Raw genomic sequence first — 20,415 nt, 5'->3', positions numbered from 1 at the left:
AAATGTTTCATGCTATTAAGAGAGACAGTTGTAGACTGTTTCAGCCATTTAATACAAATGTGTCAGGTTCCATTGTACACTTCTAATGTTTTTATTTTATATAAAAACATCTGTTGAAAAGCCATTTTAGATGCCCATCCTCAATCCCAAGCTATCAAAGGTAGGACTAGAATTTTTTAATGTGGCAAAAGACTATACAATTTCACTCTATTTTTTTTTTTTTTTTTGGTCAAAAATGGTTTGTCAGAGAGGATTATTTTTATCCATTCCACGTGGGTGTAGTTTTTGTCCCCTCCTCCCCAAATGATCTAGGCATAACTGCATGATTTAAGAAGTGTACGGACACTTGATGTCTCTGCTAGTGGAGGGATGCTGGAAAGGAAGAAGGGCAATCAGGACCTACATTTGTGTTTAGAAAATGAGCAGCAGCATACAGAAGGCCAGTGCCTATGAGACACAGATGCTGGTAAGAGGGCTTCTTCTGTTCTCTGTTATGAAGTAGGAAGCTTCCAAACAGGAGCAATTCTGGATTCCCATCATGCTCAAACCCCTCTCTGTGGCTATGAAGAGCATCACAGTCTTGGCTGGTTGTATTGAGAATATAACACTTCACAAAAGCTTTTTATGTAGTGTTGAAACATGCAAAAGGCACTTTATCATTTAAGGAGGAAGACACAGTCCTCAGCCCAGGGACATTGTGTTTTGTCTCACTCCTGTTGCTGATGTAGTGATGAACTGGGCTTAGCCTGTAGCTTCAACATAAGCTGCAGAACTGGTCCTTACCTCCAGGCAGAAGGAGGCATATTGGTATCTCTCAATCGTTCCTAATATATAGGAACATCAGAGCAACCTCAGCAAATTCTGAGCAGAGGTTTATCCCCAGACTGAGTGCTTCATCTGGGACAGCCACAATAAAATCAGAGCCAGCAGTGGCAGATGCACTGCTTTGCACTCGCTGGTGGTGTGCTGAGGCCTCTACCATCACCTGTGCAACAGAGCATCAGGGGCACTGAGGCAGAGCCATCCCTCTTTCTGAGAGCCACCTGAAAGCTCTTCCAGATCTGCTCACAGAATAAGTGTGGTCCAGCTTCTGCATTCCATGTCCAGCTTGCCTGTGAGAAGAGACATGGTGACATGCAGCGTGCCACCCTCATATGCTTAGGGCTAGTCTGGAACTATGGCTTTTCTCAGTATGTGTGCTTTTTCTTTTTCAAGTATACATGGTGGGATGGGGCAGAAGCAGTGGGTTTTCCCAGCTTTTCCTCTCAAGCAGCAAAGTCTCCAAACCAGCAAGGTACAGAGGTATAACTGAAGAGAGCAACTCCCTTCGTGTTTTGCTCTTTCATACTCTCTACAAGCAGGTCACCGGGCTCCTGTCCTGAGGCTGCCCTCCTCCACCGTGTACATGTAATAGGAGGATGGTGGAGGTAGCAAAGATGGGAATGAGGGCGTCTGCATCTCCCAGCTCTGCCACCCCTCCATTTTAGAGCTTTGATTCCTCAAGGACTATGGGATCAGTGCAGGCTTCTGGCATCACTTTCTGCAAGTCAAACAGAGAAAAACAATATGGTTAGGATCCTGGGTGGCCAGACCAAGACTTCAGAGACCAGCTGGCTAATTCACAGGTCCCTGCTAGTGTGCCAAAATCCCCAAAAAAGAATCACCATTCTCAGAGAGTGCACCTGATTCCCTCCTTCTTCTCCAGACTCTTCTGCTGCCCAGACAAGAGGCAGAGCAAGGGTCCCACTTCCCTTAAGCTACTTGCTGTAGTCCTCAGATCACAGTTAATTCACAGAAGCTGTACAGGCCCAGGTATCAGCCCCATAGCCAGCTCACTGAAGACACTTCACCGTGACATAAGATCAGCCTCAAAGCAGTGAAGCTGCAGGGGCAGTTCCCTGGACAAGGGAAGGAACCAGGAATTCCTCCTTCATGCCATGGGCAAGTACAGTGTCTGTGCTAGGAACAGAGAGAACCTGCATCCTGTGCACCCGCGGGAGGCTCAACACAACAATGCGCTCCACTCTGTCCTTACTCTGGCACATCCAAGGGCCTCTTCAATTTCCAGAGAGCTTGCTGGTTCTGCTCACCTTCAAGCCATTTCATCTCCACTGCCCCATTCAGGGCTGGCAGCCCCTGTCCTGCTTCTTCCCTGTCCCCAGCTTGGGCTAATGGTTGGGATACTTCCACAGAGTGGTATAGAAAAGGCCTTCTTCAAAGTTCATTATATCTTAAAGAGCCATAAGAAATAAGAGGCAAACATACACAAGGGTTTTTTTTCTGCATAAATCCTATAGAAGAATTAGCCTGATTACTTGAACCCTCCTGCATTTTTGTCTTTTAAGATGGAGGGAGCTGTAGAGTCATTTCCTAGAGGAAAAGCAAGTACAACCAAGACCAATTAGCCCAATTAACAACCCTATCCTGGGCCACATGAAACAGCCAAACTTTTGCAATTTCAATTTAGTCTTCCTGGGGGGAGCTTGATGAGCACCTCTGCTGAGCCCTTCTGGGGCAAGTAAGGACCAGACCCAACACTTCCCCTTCCCCCAGGGGATTTCAGATACCTCTTATCAAGTTCTGACTCTGCTTACAAAGAGACGCCCCAGTCATCACTGGTTCAGAAGGCAACACTCAGACTTGCAAGGGTAAACGTGGACTGTCCCACTGCCTGGGCTCTGAGTTAACTCACTGTGGGACAAGACTGACATCTGAGGCGGGAGCCTGAGGTGCACAGGTGCACAGTGCAGTTCAAGAGAAGTCCAGGCAGCATGGAAGCAAGACATACAAAACAGTTTCATTTTGAGTAGCCTCCTACACAAACTGCAGGTGAAAAGGTTTTATAAAGGTGAGCAGCAATATCCCAAAGCAGAGGAGTGAGATCAAGAAAGCTTCAAAGAGATGCCCACAAGCAAAAGCCAGGAAGTGCAAAGAAAGACCTCCTGTAAGCAGGAGGGGTATGGAGGTGCATGAAGTAGTGCCAGAGTAGGAGTAAGGGGAAATCTGCATTTAGGCTTGGGATGCCACACCAGAACACATAACGGAAGCATGCTGGCAACTCTTAACAGGCTTCCCAAACATCTCTGGGGTCTGAACACCACTCACCTGCTGCGGAGCTACAGGAACAGATGTTTAGGAGATCAGCCAGCCTGCAGGGCTCCAGCCTTGGGAAAGGAGGCTGCTCCCACAGATGAGAGTCACAGCGCTGGAAAAAGGCATGGAGATGGCCTGCCCATGACTTTGGGACAGGAGGAGAAGGCTGCTTGTCACACAGTAAGCACAGAAAGAGAGCAGGGAAGTTTAGAAAGCAGGGAACGGGATACACACCATTTGTGTGCCCTAAGCCAGCCTCTAAATCACATTGTCCTTGGGAGGAAAAGATAATGTGCTTTTCGGTACTCCACTGAGATCCCTCAGATGCATCTTTGCACCCAGGCAAACACACAACTAGCAAAAAATGATACTTAGCTGCTTTCAAGTCCTGACTTACCCAGGACATGGTCTGAGGACACAGCAGAACTTCAGTCCTGTTTTAAACAAATCCCTTGCTGTGGTTGTACATTTAGAGCAGATCATTTGTCATCCAAAATCATCCACTCATCAGTGCTCAGCCCTGCTGACAGCATAACACTCCAGACAAATGTTTTAAGTCTTATTACAAGTCAGAAACCAGGACAAAGTCTGAAACATTTTACTCCCTACTCTCTGCTATCAAAAACAGGGCCCTGACACACACACACACACACACAAAAATCAGTTTATCTCCCACTGTATAAGACCACTACAGAGTAGTCTGAAGTGCCCTGAACACATATTAATCAAATTCACAAGTTTTAAAGAGGTCTAGCAAAGCCCACTTTGAACAAAAAGACAGCCCTGCAATTTGGAAATCCTGCACCCTGTAGATAGCTGGTTTCTTAAAAACCCTCACATGCTTAAAGATATTTCCAAAGACATGTTGCCTAAGACCTTTCTTGAAAAATTCACTCCCGAGTCAAAACAAGCCACAGAAAACCTACGAAGATGCTTATTTCATAATGCAAAGGAACAATAAAGGAAGGTTTGCATGGATGCTGGAAACCAGGAGCAGATGAGCACGAACTGTGCACAGCAGACACATGAATATAATGTGTATTGAATCAACTGACACTACTACGAAACCTTAAGGCAGAATGTTGAAATGGCTTCAGATGCATTTACAACAAAGGCAGCCCACAAAGAGACACATTATCATCTAAAACTGGTGTTTGATCCAAGTGTCTTGAGAAAGCTAACCCTGCTGCCACGCCAGGAACTGAGGCAGATAGAAGTTGGAGGGTTGCTGGAACCACAATACAGCTTTATTAATTGAGGACAAGGTGTTCACAATGCCATTAGGCTAATTTAGTTCCCACTACAAATTCTGCTAATTGCAACATCTGTTTAATTATAACCAGATAGGACCTGAGGGAATGGCAAAAAGATGTGCCAGAGGAGGTTTAGGTTGGACATTAGGAAAAAGTTCTTCACCCAGAGGGTGGTGGAGCACTGGAACAGGCTCCCCAGGGAGGTGTCACAGCCCCAAGCCTGACAGTGTTCAATAAGAAACTGGACAACACCCTCAGACATATGGTGTGAACTGTGGAGCTGTCATATACAGGGACAGAAGGTGGACTCGATGATCCTTGTGGGTCCCTTCCAACTCAGGACATTCTATAATAAACAAGCAAAGGCACTGATAGAAGACAAACTGCTTGTGAACAAAAGGCAGATCCTGCAGGAAGAGGGGAAAACATCCTGCAGTGTAGGCACAGTGGCCAAAAGCTCTGACAGGTGGCTGCTGAGAGGCTGCAGTTCATGGGCAGAGTCAAGGCTGATAAAGGCTGACTCTCATCACTGAAGCTATGGCTTCATACGTTGCTCTTCTCCCTGTGTCCTGGTTTTGTTAAAAACAAGTTTCTCTTTCAGTGAAATTGCCCGTCAGCTAAAGCCTTCATATTAGCTGCATTTTCCTGGAGAACCAGATATATGTTTTGGTAAACATAGCAATGGAATGCAAAGTTATTGATAAGCATGGATGGACATCTCCTGAGACGGGCAACGAGAAACTGGTGACCAAGAAACTGACCAACTGTGTACAACATTCCATCCACATGAATACTTCATATAAAAGTGGGAGATCATGAGGATCTCGTCCCTTTTTTTTTTTTTTCCCCTTCTTTTTCGTCCCTTTTTCCTTATGGCCGACATTAGGAGAGGACCTCGCTAGTCATCCCTGCGAACTGAGGCCTAGTGAGAGACTGAATCCAGCTCCGGTTGGCTGCAGAGTCCAATCCAGGACTCTGGGTGCTGGCTCTGCAGTTGCTGAGACTTTCAAGATTGGTTTTGTATATTTTGTATTATTTTCTCGATTCTTATTAGTAGCATTAGTAAAACATTTTTAATTTTTCCAACTCTCTTCTCTCTGTCCTTCTTTCCCTCCTGATCACCTGTTCTTAGTGGTAAGGGGCGGAGAGGGAGGGGCAAAAAGGGGGAAGCGGGGGGAGGAGAGGAGGTTAACAATACATCTGCCAGGGTTTTATTGTCACCCCGCAATCTAAACCCTTGACACCCTGCAAGGTCAAAAGCTCAGCCAGATTCTAGGCTTTCCATTTCATCACCAGAAGCCACCACTAAGTGGAAATGGAAGATCACTCCCTGTGAGAATTAGCATATGTGGTTTTCCCTTGTGTGTTCCTTAATACACCGGTAAATCAGGATGTTCCACAGTTCTACTCTGCACCAAAGCCACTCAACAGCTGAACATCCAGCTAAAGGTTTTGACAGTCTTTCATTAGATCATTTCTATTTCTGTATCAGGAAGAATCACACCTTGTTAGGACAACACTATGGATGATGGGTCCCCAGAGAAAATAATAAGCCAGATGCCTACCTCCGCTGTGGGATTGCACCTCCATTGGGTAAAGACAGGGGAAAACCCACAGTCACACAAAAGCAATACACAGCCAATGGCACAGCGTTCCCGTGGGAAGTGTGAGGCCTGCACAACGGCAGCTCTGCATCCTCTGGAAGTTCACATCCAAGTGTCAGTCTTCTCCTTGCAACAGCCACAGAATCATAGCATTGTTTAGATTGGAAAAGACCTTTAAGATCATAAAGTCCAATGACTAACCTAACACTGCTAAGTCCACCACTAAACCATGTCCCTAAGCACCCAATCTATATGTCCTTTAAACACCTCCAGGGGTGGTGACTCTACCACTTCCCTGGGCAGCCTCTTCCAATGCCTGACAACCCCTTCTGTGAAGAAGTTTTTCCTAATATCCAATCTGAACCTCCCCTGGAGCAACTTGAGGCCATTTCCTCTTGTCCTATCACTTGTTACTTGGAAGAAGAGACCAACACCCTCCATGCTACAACCTTCTTTCATGTAGTTGTAGACAGCAATAAGGTCTCCCCTCAGCTTCCTTTTCTCCAGGCTAAACAGCCCCAGTTCCCTCAGCTGCTCCTCACAACTTTTTCTCTAGACCCTTCTCCGGCTTTGTCACCCTTCTCTGAACTCTCTGCAGCACCTCAATGTCTTTCTTGCAGTGAGGGGCCCAAAACTGAACACAGGATTCGATGTTCGGCTTCACCAGTGGTGAGTACAGGGGGACGATCCCTTCCCTCATCCTGCTGGCCACACTATGTCTGATACAAGCCAGGATGCTGTTGGCCTTTTTGGCCACATGGGCACACTGCTGGCTCATATTCAGCCAACTGTCAATCAACACCCCCAGGTCATTTTCTGCCAGGCAGTTTTCCAGCCACTCTTCCGAGCCTGTAGTGCTGCCTGGGGTTGTTGTGACCCAAGTGCAGGATCTGGCACTTGGCCTTGTCAAACCTCATACACCTGGCCTCAGGCCAACAAGCCTGCTGGTCCAGATCCCTCTGGAGGACCTTCCTACCCTCCAGCAGATCAACATTCCCACCCAGCTTGGTGTCATCTGCAAACTTACTGAAGGTGCACTCAATCCCCTCATACAGATCATTGATACAGATATTAAACATAACTGGCCCCAATACTGAGCCCTGGGGAACATCACTCGTGACCAGCCACCAACTGGATTTGACTAAATTCACCACAGCCCAGCCATCCATCCAGTTCTTTACCCCGCCAAGAGCACACCCATCCAGACCATGAGCTGCCAACTCCTCCAGGAGAATGCTGTGGGAAACATCAGATCTTCTGTTCCTTCAGAAAGGAGTGTCCTACGACAATGACCAGACTTTTTTCCTTTATGGATGCAGTTTTGACGCGGGGTGCATGCAGCAACAAGCCTGAGCCTCGCAGTGTCTATTTTGCAACTGTGATGTCAATCGTAACACTGGCAATTGTACCAAGCTAAGTCTGCTAACAAAAGATGATGACATAAACTTCAACCATCAAAAAAGTACCAGTATACTCCAAGCAGGCTTGCCCAGCTCATGCAGCTACAGCTTCTGAACTACTTGATACCCAGCCAACGCCACATGTGTACCCTGCTAAAACTGCCGTGGAGACGGCTTTACAAGCCTCAGCCTGGAGTCAAATCTTTCCCTGCTCTTGGGACTCTTCCTCATGCTTGCATCAAAGCATGGCAGCTGCCACGCTCATTGTACCACACGCTCTAGCCTGGGCAAGATTAAGGCTGTTTTTCCCAATGGACTAACTTTGCTTTTGCCTGTTAGTCCTGTTGGCTGTGGCACCAAATGATACACACTCTATGAACCCCTTGAAAAGCAAAGGGTAGCGAGGTTAACTTCGCAGCTCGGCCAGTGCGAAGCAGAGGACAGTGAGTAACAAAGCATTACACCTTGAGCAACAGCTAAGAAAATGCCAAGTGCCATTGAGACTCACAGATCAGCAAGCACAGAGCTTTACAATTTTCAGGCATTCTTATACCAAAAGGCACCAACCCAATGACTCTGTTATTGCTATACATTTTTAAACTTCCTTCTTGAAGCTGGTCATATGCCCTGGCTGTGATCAAAGCTAACTCTTCTACAGGGCTCCTGGTATCACTTCCAGCCAAGAATCTGGACTGTAGAAGTCATGTCAGAGAAGAGTCTTCAAATGTCTGCACCTCCTCTCTGCAATAACTTCCTGAAAAGTCAGTTCTCCATCTGCTCCAGCACCAGGCTTTGCCTGCTGCACCTTGTTGAATCCCTATGCCCTGGTGGGATCTCTGCACCATTCTTGAAAACTGTCTTGTCTTTCCTCTCAGGTCAAGGCCAGAAAGATTCTCAGTACTTTATGGCCCTTGCTGTCAGCCCAGAAGTGCCATTGGCTTGGTGCCTGTGCTACCCGTGAGTGTTCAGAGAAGCAGATTAGTGCGATTCTCCTACCTTTGTGTATGAGCTAGTGAGCAGGAATGGGAATTGATGGGGTTAGGGTTACAAGCTACAGTCCCATAATCCATGATCTGAGGGCTGCCTTGGAGTCTCTGTAACAACAGCCACAAGTCACCATCCCAGAAAAGATGGAAGCAAGTAGGGAGGGAAATTAAAAAGACGAACAGGAAAAGGCTGAAATCAGTAAAATAACTCAAACATGTCTAAGGCAGCTGTGCCATATAGAAAAGGTCCAGCTCTGTCAGAGCTCTCCACAAAGCTGCCACACAATGCCCAAGCCCAGCTGACTGCTCTCCTGACTGAGGCATCCATGCCAGTGCAGAACACCAGGTTCAGCCCACCGTCAGCTGATATTGTTTATTAAGCTTGAGAAGTACCCAAGTGAGCTCAGCCATGTGGAAGCCACATTTGGGGGTGTGGCAGGGTGTCCGTCATTACTTCCTCAAGGGAAAGGAGCTGCCAGTGAAGTTTTTGCTTGACTGAGACCTATTACCTCACAAACATCCCTCTGATTCTTCCTGCAGTCAGTTCTGGAGGCTTTCAGGATTATAGAAATGACACCTGTACCGCCTTTGTTCTGGTCTCAATGCCCGCCCCCTCCAGAGGCAAGATCTTACAATTGTATTTATACTAAAAAGATTTATACTAAAAATGGCTTAAGCAGAAGTGTACAATTTGTCTGGTGAGAGATGTGTCTGACAAAAGGAAAGGATCTTACTACTACTAGGCATCGTGTTGATTCCCAGAGGACTTTGATATTTCCTGGGCCTTCCACATATATGTTATAAATTAAATCACAGTGCCATCAGCACCTCCCATTACAACCCTACTGCCTCAGGGCTTGCAGGGCATGGTTTGGCCTTTCAATTAATCTTCTGCCTTTGATTTCAGCACTGTTAATCAAGGGATATAAGGAGTTTGGTGTATATCAAAACAGACTGGTCTTTAGCCCAGCTCAGCTTAGCTAAGTATGTTCCAGTTAGCCCCATTCATGCCAGGATTCTGGGAGAGCAGTTGTCTTCCAAGCTTTGTCCTGTAGACCATGATGCTCACCACTGCTAAAATCAGCCAAAGTTGTCAGTCTCAGAGCAGAAAAAAGTAGGAATTCTTTTTAAATTATTACCCAAACTACATAAATTGTATAGCCCTTCCCCCCTGCATCTAGTCTAGAATTATACGTGCAAGAACTACTCAAGGCAGCATCATTTCCCTTTACTTATACTACCCTCTGCATTTGTGCTCCGATAGTCCAGTAAAAATAAGTAAAAAATGAAAAAGCATATATTTTGTAATTGAAAATCCATCTTCCTGAGCAGCTGGTCAGAGCAGAGCTGCTTCTTGGACCTTCTGGTCTCCCTCCAGATCGGACTGGTTAGATTATCTGGAGGAAGGCAGCACTGCCTTCTGAAAAGAGTCGACTCAAGTCAGCAGAGAACTGAGCTCATGCACTTCGCTGTTCATGGTCACTGAGGGCTTAATGAACGTTGAGTGGATATCTCTGCTAATGTCCTAGAAGAGGAGCCCTGAGCAATAAGAAGAGCCTCAGCCAACCATCAGTCCCCTCCCTTTCCCTGCAGGGATTGCTTCTAAGAGTATCCACTGCAATTAGTTCAGTGAAGGCCCTCTCCCACAGGCAAACAGCTGCATTTACTGCACAGCATGCCCCTGGGACATCATACCCCAAGCTCTGGTGTGTACACATGAAGTAGCAGCCTTGTCTGTGGCACTGCTCAAAATCACAGTATCACAGTATCACAGTATGTTTGGGATTGGAAGGGACCTCAAAAGATCATCTAGTCCAATCCCCCTGCTGGAGCAGGAACGCCTAGATGAGGTCGCACAGGAATGTGTCCAGGCGGGCTTTGAATGTCTCCAGGGAAGGAGACTCCACAACCTCCCTGAGTAGCCTGTTCCAGTGCTCTGTTACCCTCACTGAGAAGAAGTTCCTTCTCAAATTTAAGTGGAACCTCTTGTGTTCCAGCTTGATCCCATTGCCCCTTGTCCTATCATTGTTTGCCACTGAGAAGAGCCTGACTCCATCCTCATGGCACTCACCCTTTATATATTTATAAACATTAATAAGGTCACCCCTCAGTCTCCTCTTCTCCAAACTAAAGAGCCCCAGCTCCCTCAGCCTTTCTTCATAAGGGAGGTGCTCCACTCCCTTAATCATCTTTGTTGCCCTACGCTGGACCCTCTCCAGCAGTTCCCTGTCCTTCTTGAACTGAGGGGCCCAGAACTGGACACAATATTCCAGATGGGGTCTCACCAGGGCGGAGTAGAGGGGAAGGAGGACCTCTCTCGATCTACTGTCCACCTGCCTTGTAATACACCCGAGGATGCCATTAGCCTTCCTGGCCACAAGGGCACAGTGCTGGCTCATGGTCATCCTGTTGTCCACCAGGACCCCCAGGTCCCTTTCCCCTACACTGCTCTCTAATAGGTCATTCCCCAACCTATACTGGAACTTGGGATTGTTCCTGCCCAGATGCAGGACTCTACACTTTCCCTTGTTAAATTCCATCAGGTTATCCCCCGCCCAACTCTCCAGCCTGTCCAGGTCCCGCTGGATGGCAGCACAGCCTTCTGGCGTGTCAGCCACTCCTCCCAGCTTAGTGTCATCAGCAAACTTGCTGATGGTACACTCAATTCCCTCGTCTAAATCATTAATGAATATATTGAATAATATTGGCCCCAGTACTGACCCCTGAGGCACTCCACTAGATACTGGCCTCCAACTGGACTCCGCACCATTGACCACCACTCTCTGGCTTCTCTCTTTAAGCCAGTTTGCAACCCACCTCACTACTCTATTGTCCAGACCACACCTCCTCAACTTAGCTGTGAGGATGCTGTGAGGGACTGTGTCAAAGGCTTTACTGAAGTCAAGGTAGACCACATCCACCGCTCTGCCATCATCCATCCACCTTGTTACATTCTCATAAAAGGCTATGAGGTTGGTCAAGCATGACTTACCCTTGGTAAAGCCATGCTGACTGCCCCTAATGACCCTCTTATCCCTGATGTGCCTTGAGATGACACCAAGGATAAGCTGTTCCATTACTTTCCCAGGGACAGAGGTGAGGCTGACCGGTCTATAATTACCCGGGTCCTCCTTCTTGCCCTTTTTAAAGACTGGAGTGACATTTGCTTTCCTCCAATCCTCGGGCACCTCTCCCGTTTCCCAAGACTTGGCAAAAATGATGGATAGCGGTCTAGCAATGACTTCAGCCAGCTCCCTCAGCACCCGTGGATGCATCCCATCTGGACCCATGGATTTATGGACGTCCAGACTATTTAATTGTTCCCTAACCCAGTCCTCATCGACTAAAGCAAACTCCTCCATTAACCTGGCTTCATCCGGGGTCTCAGGGGTACAGGGTTCCCCAGGACAGCCTCCAGCGGAGTAGACAGAGACAAAGAAGGCATTCAGCAATTCTGCCTTCTCTGTGTCTTCTGCCACCAGGGCACCCACCTCATTCATCAGTGGGCCTACATTGCCTCTGGTATTAGTTTTAACTGCTATGTATTTGAAAAAGTTCTTCTTGCTGTCCTTGACCCCTCTCGCCAGCTGTAATTCTAAGGAGGCCTTGGCTACCCTAGCTGCCTTCCTGCATCCTCTAACAGCAGCCTTATATTCCTCCCAAGTGGCCAGTCCCTGCTTCCATGACCTGTAAACTCTCCTCTTCTGCTTGAGCATACCCAACAGATCCCTATTCAACCACACAGGCCTTCTGGCTCCCTTCGACTTCCTACATGTGCGGATGCTCTGATCCTGAGCATGGAAGAAGCAATCTCTGAATGCAATCCAGCTCTCTTGGGCCCCTTTTCCTTCAAGCAGTCTTGCCCATGGGATTTCCCCCAGCAATTGCTTGAAAAGGCCGAAATTAGCCCTGCCAAAGTCCAGGGTTGCAATTCTACTTGCTATTCTGTTCCTACCACACGAGATGCTGAACTCCACCATCTCATGGTCACTGCAACCCAGGCAGCCCTCGACCTTTACTGCTTCGACCAGTCCCTCCTTGTTAGTGAGGATGAGATCCAGCAGTGCACCTCTCCTGGTCGGCTCCTCCACCATCTGCATGAGGAAGTTATCATCAATGCACTGGAGGAACCTCCTGGACTGTGGCTGGCTGGCTGAATGGTCCTTCCAGCAAACATCAGGGAAGTTAAAATCACCCACAACAACCAGGGCCTGCGACTGTGAGGCCACTCTCAGCTGCGCATAGAAGGCCTCATCAACTTCCTCAGTCTGATCTGATGGCCTGTAATAGACACCTACAACAGTATCACCCCTGCCAGCCTGTCCCTTGATCCTGACCCATACACTCTCAAAATGTGGGCAGCCAGGCTGCTCAAGCCCTCCTTTGGGCTTTGCCACCTATCCTACTCCAGTCCCACACACTGAACCCCACTTGGCAGCTGAGGACAGGGAATAAGATGAATAACCTGCCTCCCTAGGGGTCTGAAATAAGGCTGGGTGTTGTCCTGAGCTAATAGCAGGGGCACAGCATGGACTGAAGTGGGGGTTTACTCACCATCTGTTCATTATCCAAATTGGCCTGCTGTCTTCGGAGATCAGCCTTAATGAATGCTGGGACAGAGGGAGGAAGAGAGATGTAAAGACAGTTAAGTCATCAGGCAGCACCCACATCGATTTCCCCAGGACTCAAAAGGAGCAGCAGAGGCCCCAGAAAGGACAAGAACACATTGCAGTGAGCAAGAGAAACCACTCTCCTGGATGAGGCAGAGAGCACTTCTGAACCAGGCAGGATGCAGGATGTACATCTTTGAGACCCCAGCCAGCAGCCAAAGCAAGAAGCCCTGGATCATCTTTGTAACAGAGACCAGATGCTCAAAGAAGCACAGCAGCATTGCTATGGTACTGCTGCACAGGTCCTGCATTTTCCTGCAGGCACTACTACAGACAAAAGTTCTTCAAGTCATTTGACAAGCCCAAAGGGAAGAGTAATGGCAGAGGAACACAAAAAATGTAATTACCTGTCATGATGGTCCCCAGGAACAGAAAAGAACAAAGAAAGAGATTTCCTGCCTTTGTCCCAAAGTGATACATGATTTGCCCTTGGCTGATGGTGAAGGCAATACCAAAAATCTACAAACAAACAAAGGCAGTGTCAAGCTGTACTGTTATTGTAAAGCAGCCCAAAGAATTTCTCAGCTTTACCAAAGTATCAGAGCACATGGGCCAACCAAGCTGTTGGCCTAGCGAGGCTAAAGTTTGGTTATAAACACACCCAATGGTACCTCCCTGTAGCTAATGAGAAGACAGGTGACCTTTAAGGCTGGAATCCCATCTCTCACTGCAGTAGAGCCAGGTCCTAGGCTGCTAGGGACAATGTTGGAAGAGACAAGGATGACTGGCATCCTGATGCATTTTCCAAAGCAGAAACAAAATCAGTGCCACTAGAGAAATGCCATGAGGAACATCATTCAAAAAGCCAGGTCCCAGGGTGCTTAGATCTGCAGTATATTACAATAATCATGGACAAGAATAAGGACTCAAGGCTGGGAACTACAATTTAATCTCTCTGCCTATAAAGAGGCAAGCAAAGGGAAAACAGCACACCTACCTGTGCTGAAACATTAAGGAGTCCTGATGATGTTCCTTCTGATTCTGGGTATGTCAACTCTGCAGCAAACTCAAAGCCCAGGGGAAGGTATCCTGTCATAAAAAACCTGTAAAGAAGCACACAGAAAGGAAGGCTCAAAAATTTCCAGAAAGAAGACTGAAGAGGCATGGTGTAGCCCATATCCCCTTTGGGACGCTTCAGTGACTGCACAGGCTGTTTCCCCTGGCATTGTCACAGCCCAAGCAGCTGTCTGATTCCCTCACCATAGCACAAGTCTTCCTCATACTCAGAAAAATCTTTGCCCACAGCCTCAAGGCACAAAGCCAGGCCAGAATGGAACTGCCAGTTGCTACAAGGATGAGGCATTAAAAGCAGCATCTCCCACAAGCAACTCTAAGGGGCACCATCTCCAGCACAGTCAAACGGCCACCCAGGCCCACATGCTTTTCATTCTTGTCTGCTGCTCATCTATGGGGCTGTGGTACCACTCACTTCCCAAATGCTTTCACTTGATTACCTGGAACATTTAATGCAGCTGCAGCTGAGCAGGGCCACACTAATGTTCCTGACTCTAGTAAAACACATACAAGAGAGAGATGGGAAGAACAGATCATTTTGTCCTTAAATCATGCAGAAGCCATGCACAGGCTATGGCTCTCCCCAATTCCCCCTGCACCATGAGCTCTGCTCCCTGCTCATCCCCTACCAGTTCACGTGTAGAGAAAAGCAGCCTGCACATGAACTTACCCCAGCGCGCCTGCAGTCACAAAGACCACCCAGAGGTGGCCCAGGCTCAGAGTGAAGGTATAAGCTATCATTCCCACCAGAGCCATGATATAGACGACTAGTGTTGTCTGTCTGCAAGGAAAAGCAGAGTCAGTGTTTATTTAATCCAGTCCTCCTGTTCTTTTTGCCCACAGATCTTGGTAAAGTTTCATAGAATCATAGAATGCTAGGGATTGGAAGGGACCTCAAAAGATCATCTAGTCCAGTCCCCCTGCTGGAGCAGGAACACCTAGATGAGGTTACACAGGAACGTGTCCAGGCGGGTTTTGAATGTCTCCAGAGTAGGAGACTCCACAACCCCCCTGGACAGCCTGTTCCAGTGTTCTGTCACCCTCACTGAGAAGTTTCTTCTCAAGTTTAAGTGGAACCTCTTATGTTCCAGCTTAAACCCATTACCCCTTGTCCTACCACTGTTTGACACCGAGAAGGGCCTGGCTCCATCCTCGTGACACTCACCCTTTGTATATTTATAAACATTAATAAGGTCACCCCTCAGCCTCCTCTTCTCCAAACTAAACAGACCCAGCTCCCTCAGCCTTTCCTCATAAGGGAGATGCTCCACTCCCTTCATCATCTTTGCTGCCCTACGCTGGACTCTCTCCAGCAGTTCCCTGTCCTTCTTGAACTGAGGAGCCCAGAACTGGACACAGTATCCCAGTTGTGGTCTCACCAGGGCAGAGTAGAGAGGAGGGAGAACCTCTCTCAACCTACTGACCACCCCCCTTCTAATACACCCCAGGATGCCATTGGCCCTCTTGGCCACAAGGGCACAGTGCTGGCTCATGGTCACCCTGCTGTCCACCAGGATCCCCAGGTCCCTCTCCCCTACATTGCTCTCTAATAGATCATTCCCCAACTCATACTGGAACCTGGGGTTGTTCCTGCCCAGATGGAAGACTCTACACTTGCCCTTGATTTATTTCATTAAACTTTTCCCCGCCCAACTCTCCAGCCTGTCCAGGTCACGCTGGATGGCGGCACAGCCTTCTGGCGTGTCAGCCACTCCTCCCAGCTTGGTGTCATCAGCAAACTTGTTGATAGTACACTCTATTCCCTCATCCAAGTCATTGATGAATATATTGAACAGTACTGGCCCCAGCACCAAACCTTGAGGCACTCCACTAGATACAGGCCTCCAACTGGACTCTGCCCCATTGACCATGACTCTCTGGCTTCTTTCCTTCAGCCAGTTCACAGTCCACCTCACTACCCGATCGTCCAGACCACACTTCGTCAGTTTAGCTATGAGAATGCTGTGGGAGACTGTGTCAAATGCTTTACTGGGCACAGTGGTATGCGCCTGTTGTCCCAGCTGTGTAGGGAGGCAGCGTCTGTCGGATCACTTGAGCCCACAGTTCGAGTCCCACAGAGCGGCGCTGAGGCTGCCGGAATTGTGTTTGGTGTGGAAACCGCAGAGGGGTGGGGCCGGGGGCACCAGTGTAGTAATTGAGTATTAATTGAGTATAGTTTGCAGCACAGATTTAAAAAAAAAAAAAAAAAGTTGCACAGCTCTCTGACACCTTTACCCCAGGGCAGGGGAACTGGACTGACAGCACAGAAGGGCCTGCACACACAGCAGGGCTGCGGGAGAAACAAGAACAAGGAGCCTAGGAGTTGTCACATCCCTACTTCATGACCAGGGGCTTTGCTCCCTGTGGGGTGTCAGGGCATCACATCTACAAGGAGGCACCTATGAGGCAGCCAAGAAGCTCAGATCCTACCATGGGCTGACAGGTCCCTGGTCATGTACTCTACGTGCCTCTCCAGGGGAAGAACAAGAGTAAAATAAGGAGATGATTAATCTTCTTAGGCACCCTCTTTACTATTAATATAACCAGTTGGACATGCTTACTTATAAGCAGGACCCAAGTGGACTGATCATTCCCAAGCAGGAAAGCAAAGGGAAGAGGTGACAGCACTGCTACAGTGTTATGGGCCTGTATTTTTCAGTGCTATCCAAACCACTTTTCATTGCTGCTCCTTTCTGTGTTTAAACTGCCTACTGTACCTGAAGAGGTGACGTGCAAGCCACGTTGCCCTTACAGCCTCACCCTCAACCCATGGGAACTTTTAGCAGGGCTAGTGCCAGTTCCATGGCCAGCAGCGACTGAGCCACAAGCGCTCATCTCTGGGCAGAGCGGCTGAAGAGAGCCTGTGCCCAGGGAGCGCACCAGGAGCTGGGAACAGCCAGACCTGTAGCCTGGCCACGCTGAGGAGCATCGGTGGGCTTGGTACTGCGAGACACGCAGCAGTCCAGGGCAGCTTTACTGCAACTGAGATGTTAGCAACTGTCATCCCTGAGTAGACAACAAGGAAACCCTTCCCACATCCAAAAAAAACAAGGCTCTCTCTAGTACAGAAGGTAGCAAGTAGCCCTTCACAGTACATACTTTTGGGAAGAAAAGGAAGGGGAAAAGGGGGGCAAGGGGGGGAAAGGGTAAATCCTTTAACTGACTGAAATTCCACCAGGATCTTGAAAGCACAGTCACCAGAGCTGACAAAACTTTTTTGAGAATTGTCTTTTGGGAAGAAGTTAAATGTATAAGCATGAGCTACTTGGGTGCTTTCTACCAAATTTTAGTCTTAATCCATTAAAGAATGTGTTTGATATCAGTTCCTAGAATTCTACTAAAGAAACTAAATCTTAAACTATTTTCACTATTTTTTTCCTTTTTAATACAAATGACCACTGTCAAAAATGCAACCCAAATAGGCAGCCAGTATTACACTGTGTACTAAAATGTTTCCAGTGCACTGAATTACTACAGATAAAACCAGAATGTTCCAGCTAAGGTCCTGTCCTCCCTCAGTGCTGCAATAACTGAAGTCAGTGTGTCTCATGCTCCAAATACACGCTCATTATCCAAATACAAACTTGAGAAGCTAATATCAGACTTCGACTATCGATCCATGCTTGCATAGGCTCAGACACATTTAATGTATTTAAAGGCTAAAGAACATTTTGCTGTGACAAGTAATTTGTATCAAAGGAGTAGGTAAATCCCTTAACCTCCAATGCTGTGTCATTTCTAGAATATGTTCTTTCCAGTGCTTTCATGGAGGTAACATTCATCTGTGAAAGTAGCAGAAAGGGGCTGCTTACTTCTGCTGTAAACCATTATAGAGAGCTGCTACGTGGCCAGTACATAGCCTGGAGGCTGCAGAAGAAGAGCTGAAAGACTGACAAAGGACTTAGAAAGCTGCCCCAAAAAGAGCAAAAGAAGCAAGTAAAAGCCTTTTTCTGCTCCATATGGGTTCCTCAGATATCTCCCATGAGTTCTTACACATCCCATCCCTTGACATGCAGTCACAGAGGAAAAGTGCTGACTAGGAAGGGGGCTCAAGGCTGGAATTGCAGCTCCCTGGGCTGCACAGACCAAGTTTGAACTGAGTGCTGCTTCTATAAATACAAGTCTCCAAACTACACAGCATTCAGTGGTAAAATACAGTGCAAGGCTCGAAGAGGTGGCTATGTCCCCTAGAAGCTTAGTCTCTGCCAGTAGGGACACCTGGAACATCATATTTGATTTTTTTCTCCCCACAGCCAGTTTTGGTCTCAATGCAGAGCTCTAGTCCCACAAAATCTCACTTACTTTCCTAGGCTTATGGTTCACGTATTCCAAGTAGTTTGTATCAGATGAACTCTGTCGTGACAGCTGCCAACAGCTGCACTTTTGCCCCTCATCTTCAGGCAAAGGTGATGAATGAGTTAGTGACCAGATGTGGTCAGGACTTTGTTGCTATGTCACTAGTCAAGCTGCAAGCAAGAAGTTCCCTGAACATGCAGCCTCTCACTGAGAACTAGAGCAGGCAGGCTCATAGAAGCAGGCAGCTCTTGAAGGTGTTCTCCTTTGGAACTGCAGATCAGTGCAGGATGAAATGGAGAGAACTGTTTGATCTTGCCATGGGAACCTCATCCACTGCACATTAGCTGGCTGTAGGGGACTATGAGCTTTCCTTGCTGACCTCCGTGAATCATTAGGCTCCAGAAGGACCTCGAGAAAGAACAAGACTGCAGGCTTGAGTGCTGTGGAAATCACACATCAGAAGTGCCCCCAAGCCATGCACTGAGTAGCTGCCTGCTGGCCACAGTCTCTAACCGGGACCTAGACAGCCCTGGATGCATCTCCTGCTGCAGGGAACAGCCTCAAGCACACAGTCAGACTTCTGCTAAACCAGACTTTAGCAAGACCCTGCTCCCCTGAGCATACCACTGATGTACAAAAAAGATTTAGTGCCCAGCAGTCCAAGAAGACCCAAAATTTCGAAAAGGATTTTACTGGGACACAGGGAGATACTGGTTAATAGGGAAACAAAGAAACCCCTGGGGAAAGACAAGGCAGGGCTGTTTCTCAGGAAGTGGCCTTTTGTCACCATGTTCTCTAGAGGACAAGAAGAACGCTCTGCGGTCCTAGGGGCACTGGGCATGGAAGAATGCACAGTTTTGCTTGATAAATAGCCATAAATATATTATAGGGGGAGATAAAAAGACAAAGGAGGAGAAGCAGATTCACAGAAGACATTTGCACAGCATCCTGGTGTTTTTAACAACCTGTTCCATAAAGGCCCTACAGGGACTGAAAACTATAACTGTGGAACATGTACTGCCCATCTCCTTAACAGGCTAACTAGTGCAGTGCGTGTAGGCTGGAAGTTACACATTCTGCTACATCACCTTAGGACAGCTGGGCTTCACCTGCCTCCATGCTGTGGGGTGTGGGAAGGAGGCCCAGCGCACCATTGTGGACACAGCGCTACAAGGGCACCAGCTGCCAAGTCTCTGCAGCAGAGCCAGAGGGAGATCTGTGAAGGAGTTGACAGGCTTGTCACTTAAGTGAACCTAAGCTGCCCTGACATCCATCTGCCCACCTAGCCACATTCCCCATACCCTTCCGAAGAGGCAGATTAAAGAGGTCACACCAGGGACTGTGAGAAAAGAGACCTTGGGGGAAAAAGCCAGCTAGGGCCAGCACCAGCAGGGAACAGGACTTGAAATGGAGGGCACAACTCCTGCTGTTCAGCCAATTCCAAAGGAAGACCTAGAGTAAGGAACGGGCATGGTGCAGCCCAGCCAAGCCATGTCTCACAAGGTCAGTTGGATGTAGAAAGGGACAGTACCAGTCTCACAGGGGGCTGGAGCTGCAAAAACTTTAGAGTCAAGCAACATCCGAACCAACAAATGAACAAGGGGCAGGCGGGGAGGCCACAGCCACATGGTACAGTTTTAGCTGCTTAGTAGGATGTTGTGTGCAGCTCCAGAGCGCTGTTCTGTACGGACCTCCATGGGCTCTGCCACGAGAATGGCACCTTCCAGGCTGCGCAAGATATTGAGCAAAGGTCTTGCCCTTATACTCCCAGAGGGATCTCACTGCTGAAGACACTGAGGTGTCAGATACTGGAAAAGGGAAGAACTGGAGAGCATTGGTTTAGTATTCACCTCTCCCTCATCCTTCGGCACTCTGTTTTATGCAACTTTCTTCCTGTATGAAGGTCACAAAAAAGGACAGCCTTGGTAAATTATTTATATAAGACATATGGCAGGAGAGGGTGAAGGCACATCCAGTATACAAGACCTAACCTGGAAAAGGGCTACAACAAGAAGATTCAAACAGCAGGCCAGGCTAGGTTGAGAGCACATTCACCTTTCAGTGGAAGAGCCCCAAGCAGCCCATTCTCCAATATCCTC

The 20,415-nt window shown here is 47.9% G+C and overlaps 1 protein-coding gene across 7 annotated transcripts in view; it reads right to left on the bottom strand.

Moving 5' to 3' along the window:
• Positions 1 to 28: 28 nt before the first annotated feature.
• Positions 29 to 20,415, bottom strand: part of FLVCR2 (FLVCR choline and putative heme transporter 2) — a 51,018-nt gene continuing 30,631 nt past the window's right edge. Inside the window, exons 6-12 of one of the 7 annotated variants that reach the window (XM_071809444.1) lie at positions 14,691 to 14,801; positions 13,944 to 14,049; positions 13,354 to 13,465; positions 12,891 to 12,946; positions 8,347 to 8,444; positions 3,106 to 3,205; positions 29 to 1,540 (exon numbers count right to left, since the gene is read on the bottom strand). In XM_071809444.1, coding sequence (XP_071665545.1) covers positions 3,133 to 3,205; positions 8,347 to 8,444; positions 12,891 to 12,946; positions 13,354 to 13,465; positions 13,944 to 14,049; positions 14,691 to 14,801 — 556 coding nt within the window. In that variant the 3' untranslated portion in view covers positions 29 to 1,540; positions 3,106 to 3,132. The other 6 variants (XM_071809443.1, XM_071809445.1, XM_065839561.2 and 3 more) reach the window with 6 other exon arrangements.

Source organism: Patagioenas fasciata, chromosome 5 (assembly GCF_037038585.1).
Source record: "Patagioenas fasciata isolate bPatFas1 chromosome 5, bPatFas1.hap1, whole genome shotgun sequence".
NCBI lineage: Eukaryota > Metazoa > Chordata > Aves > Columbiformes > Columbidae > Patagioenas > Patagioenas fasciata.
This window is presented reverse-complemented; position numbering and strand designations above follow the sequence as displayed.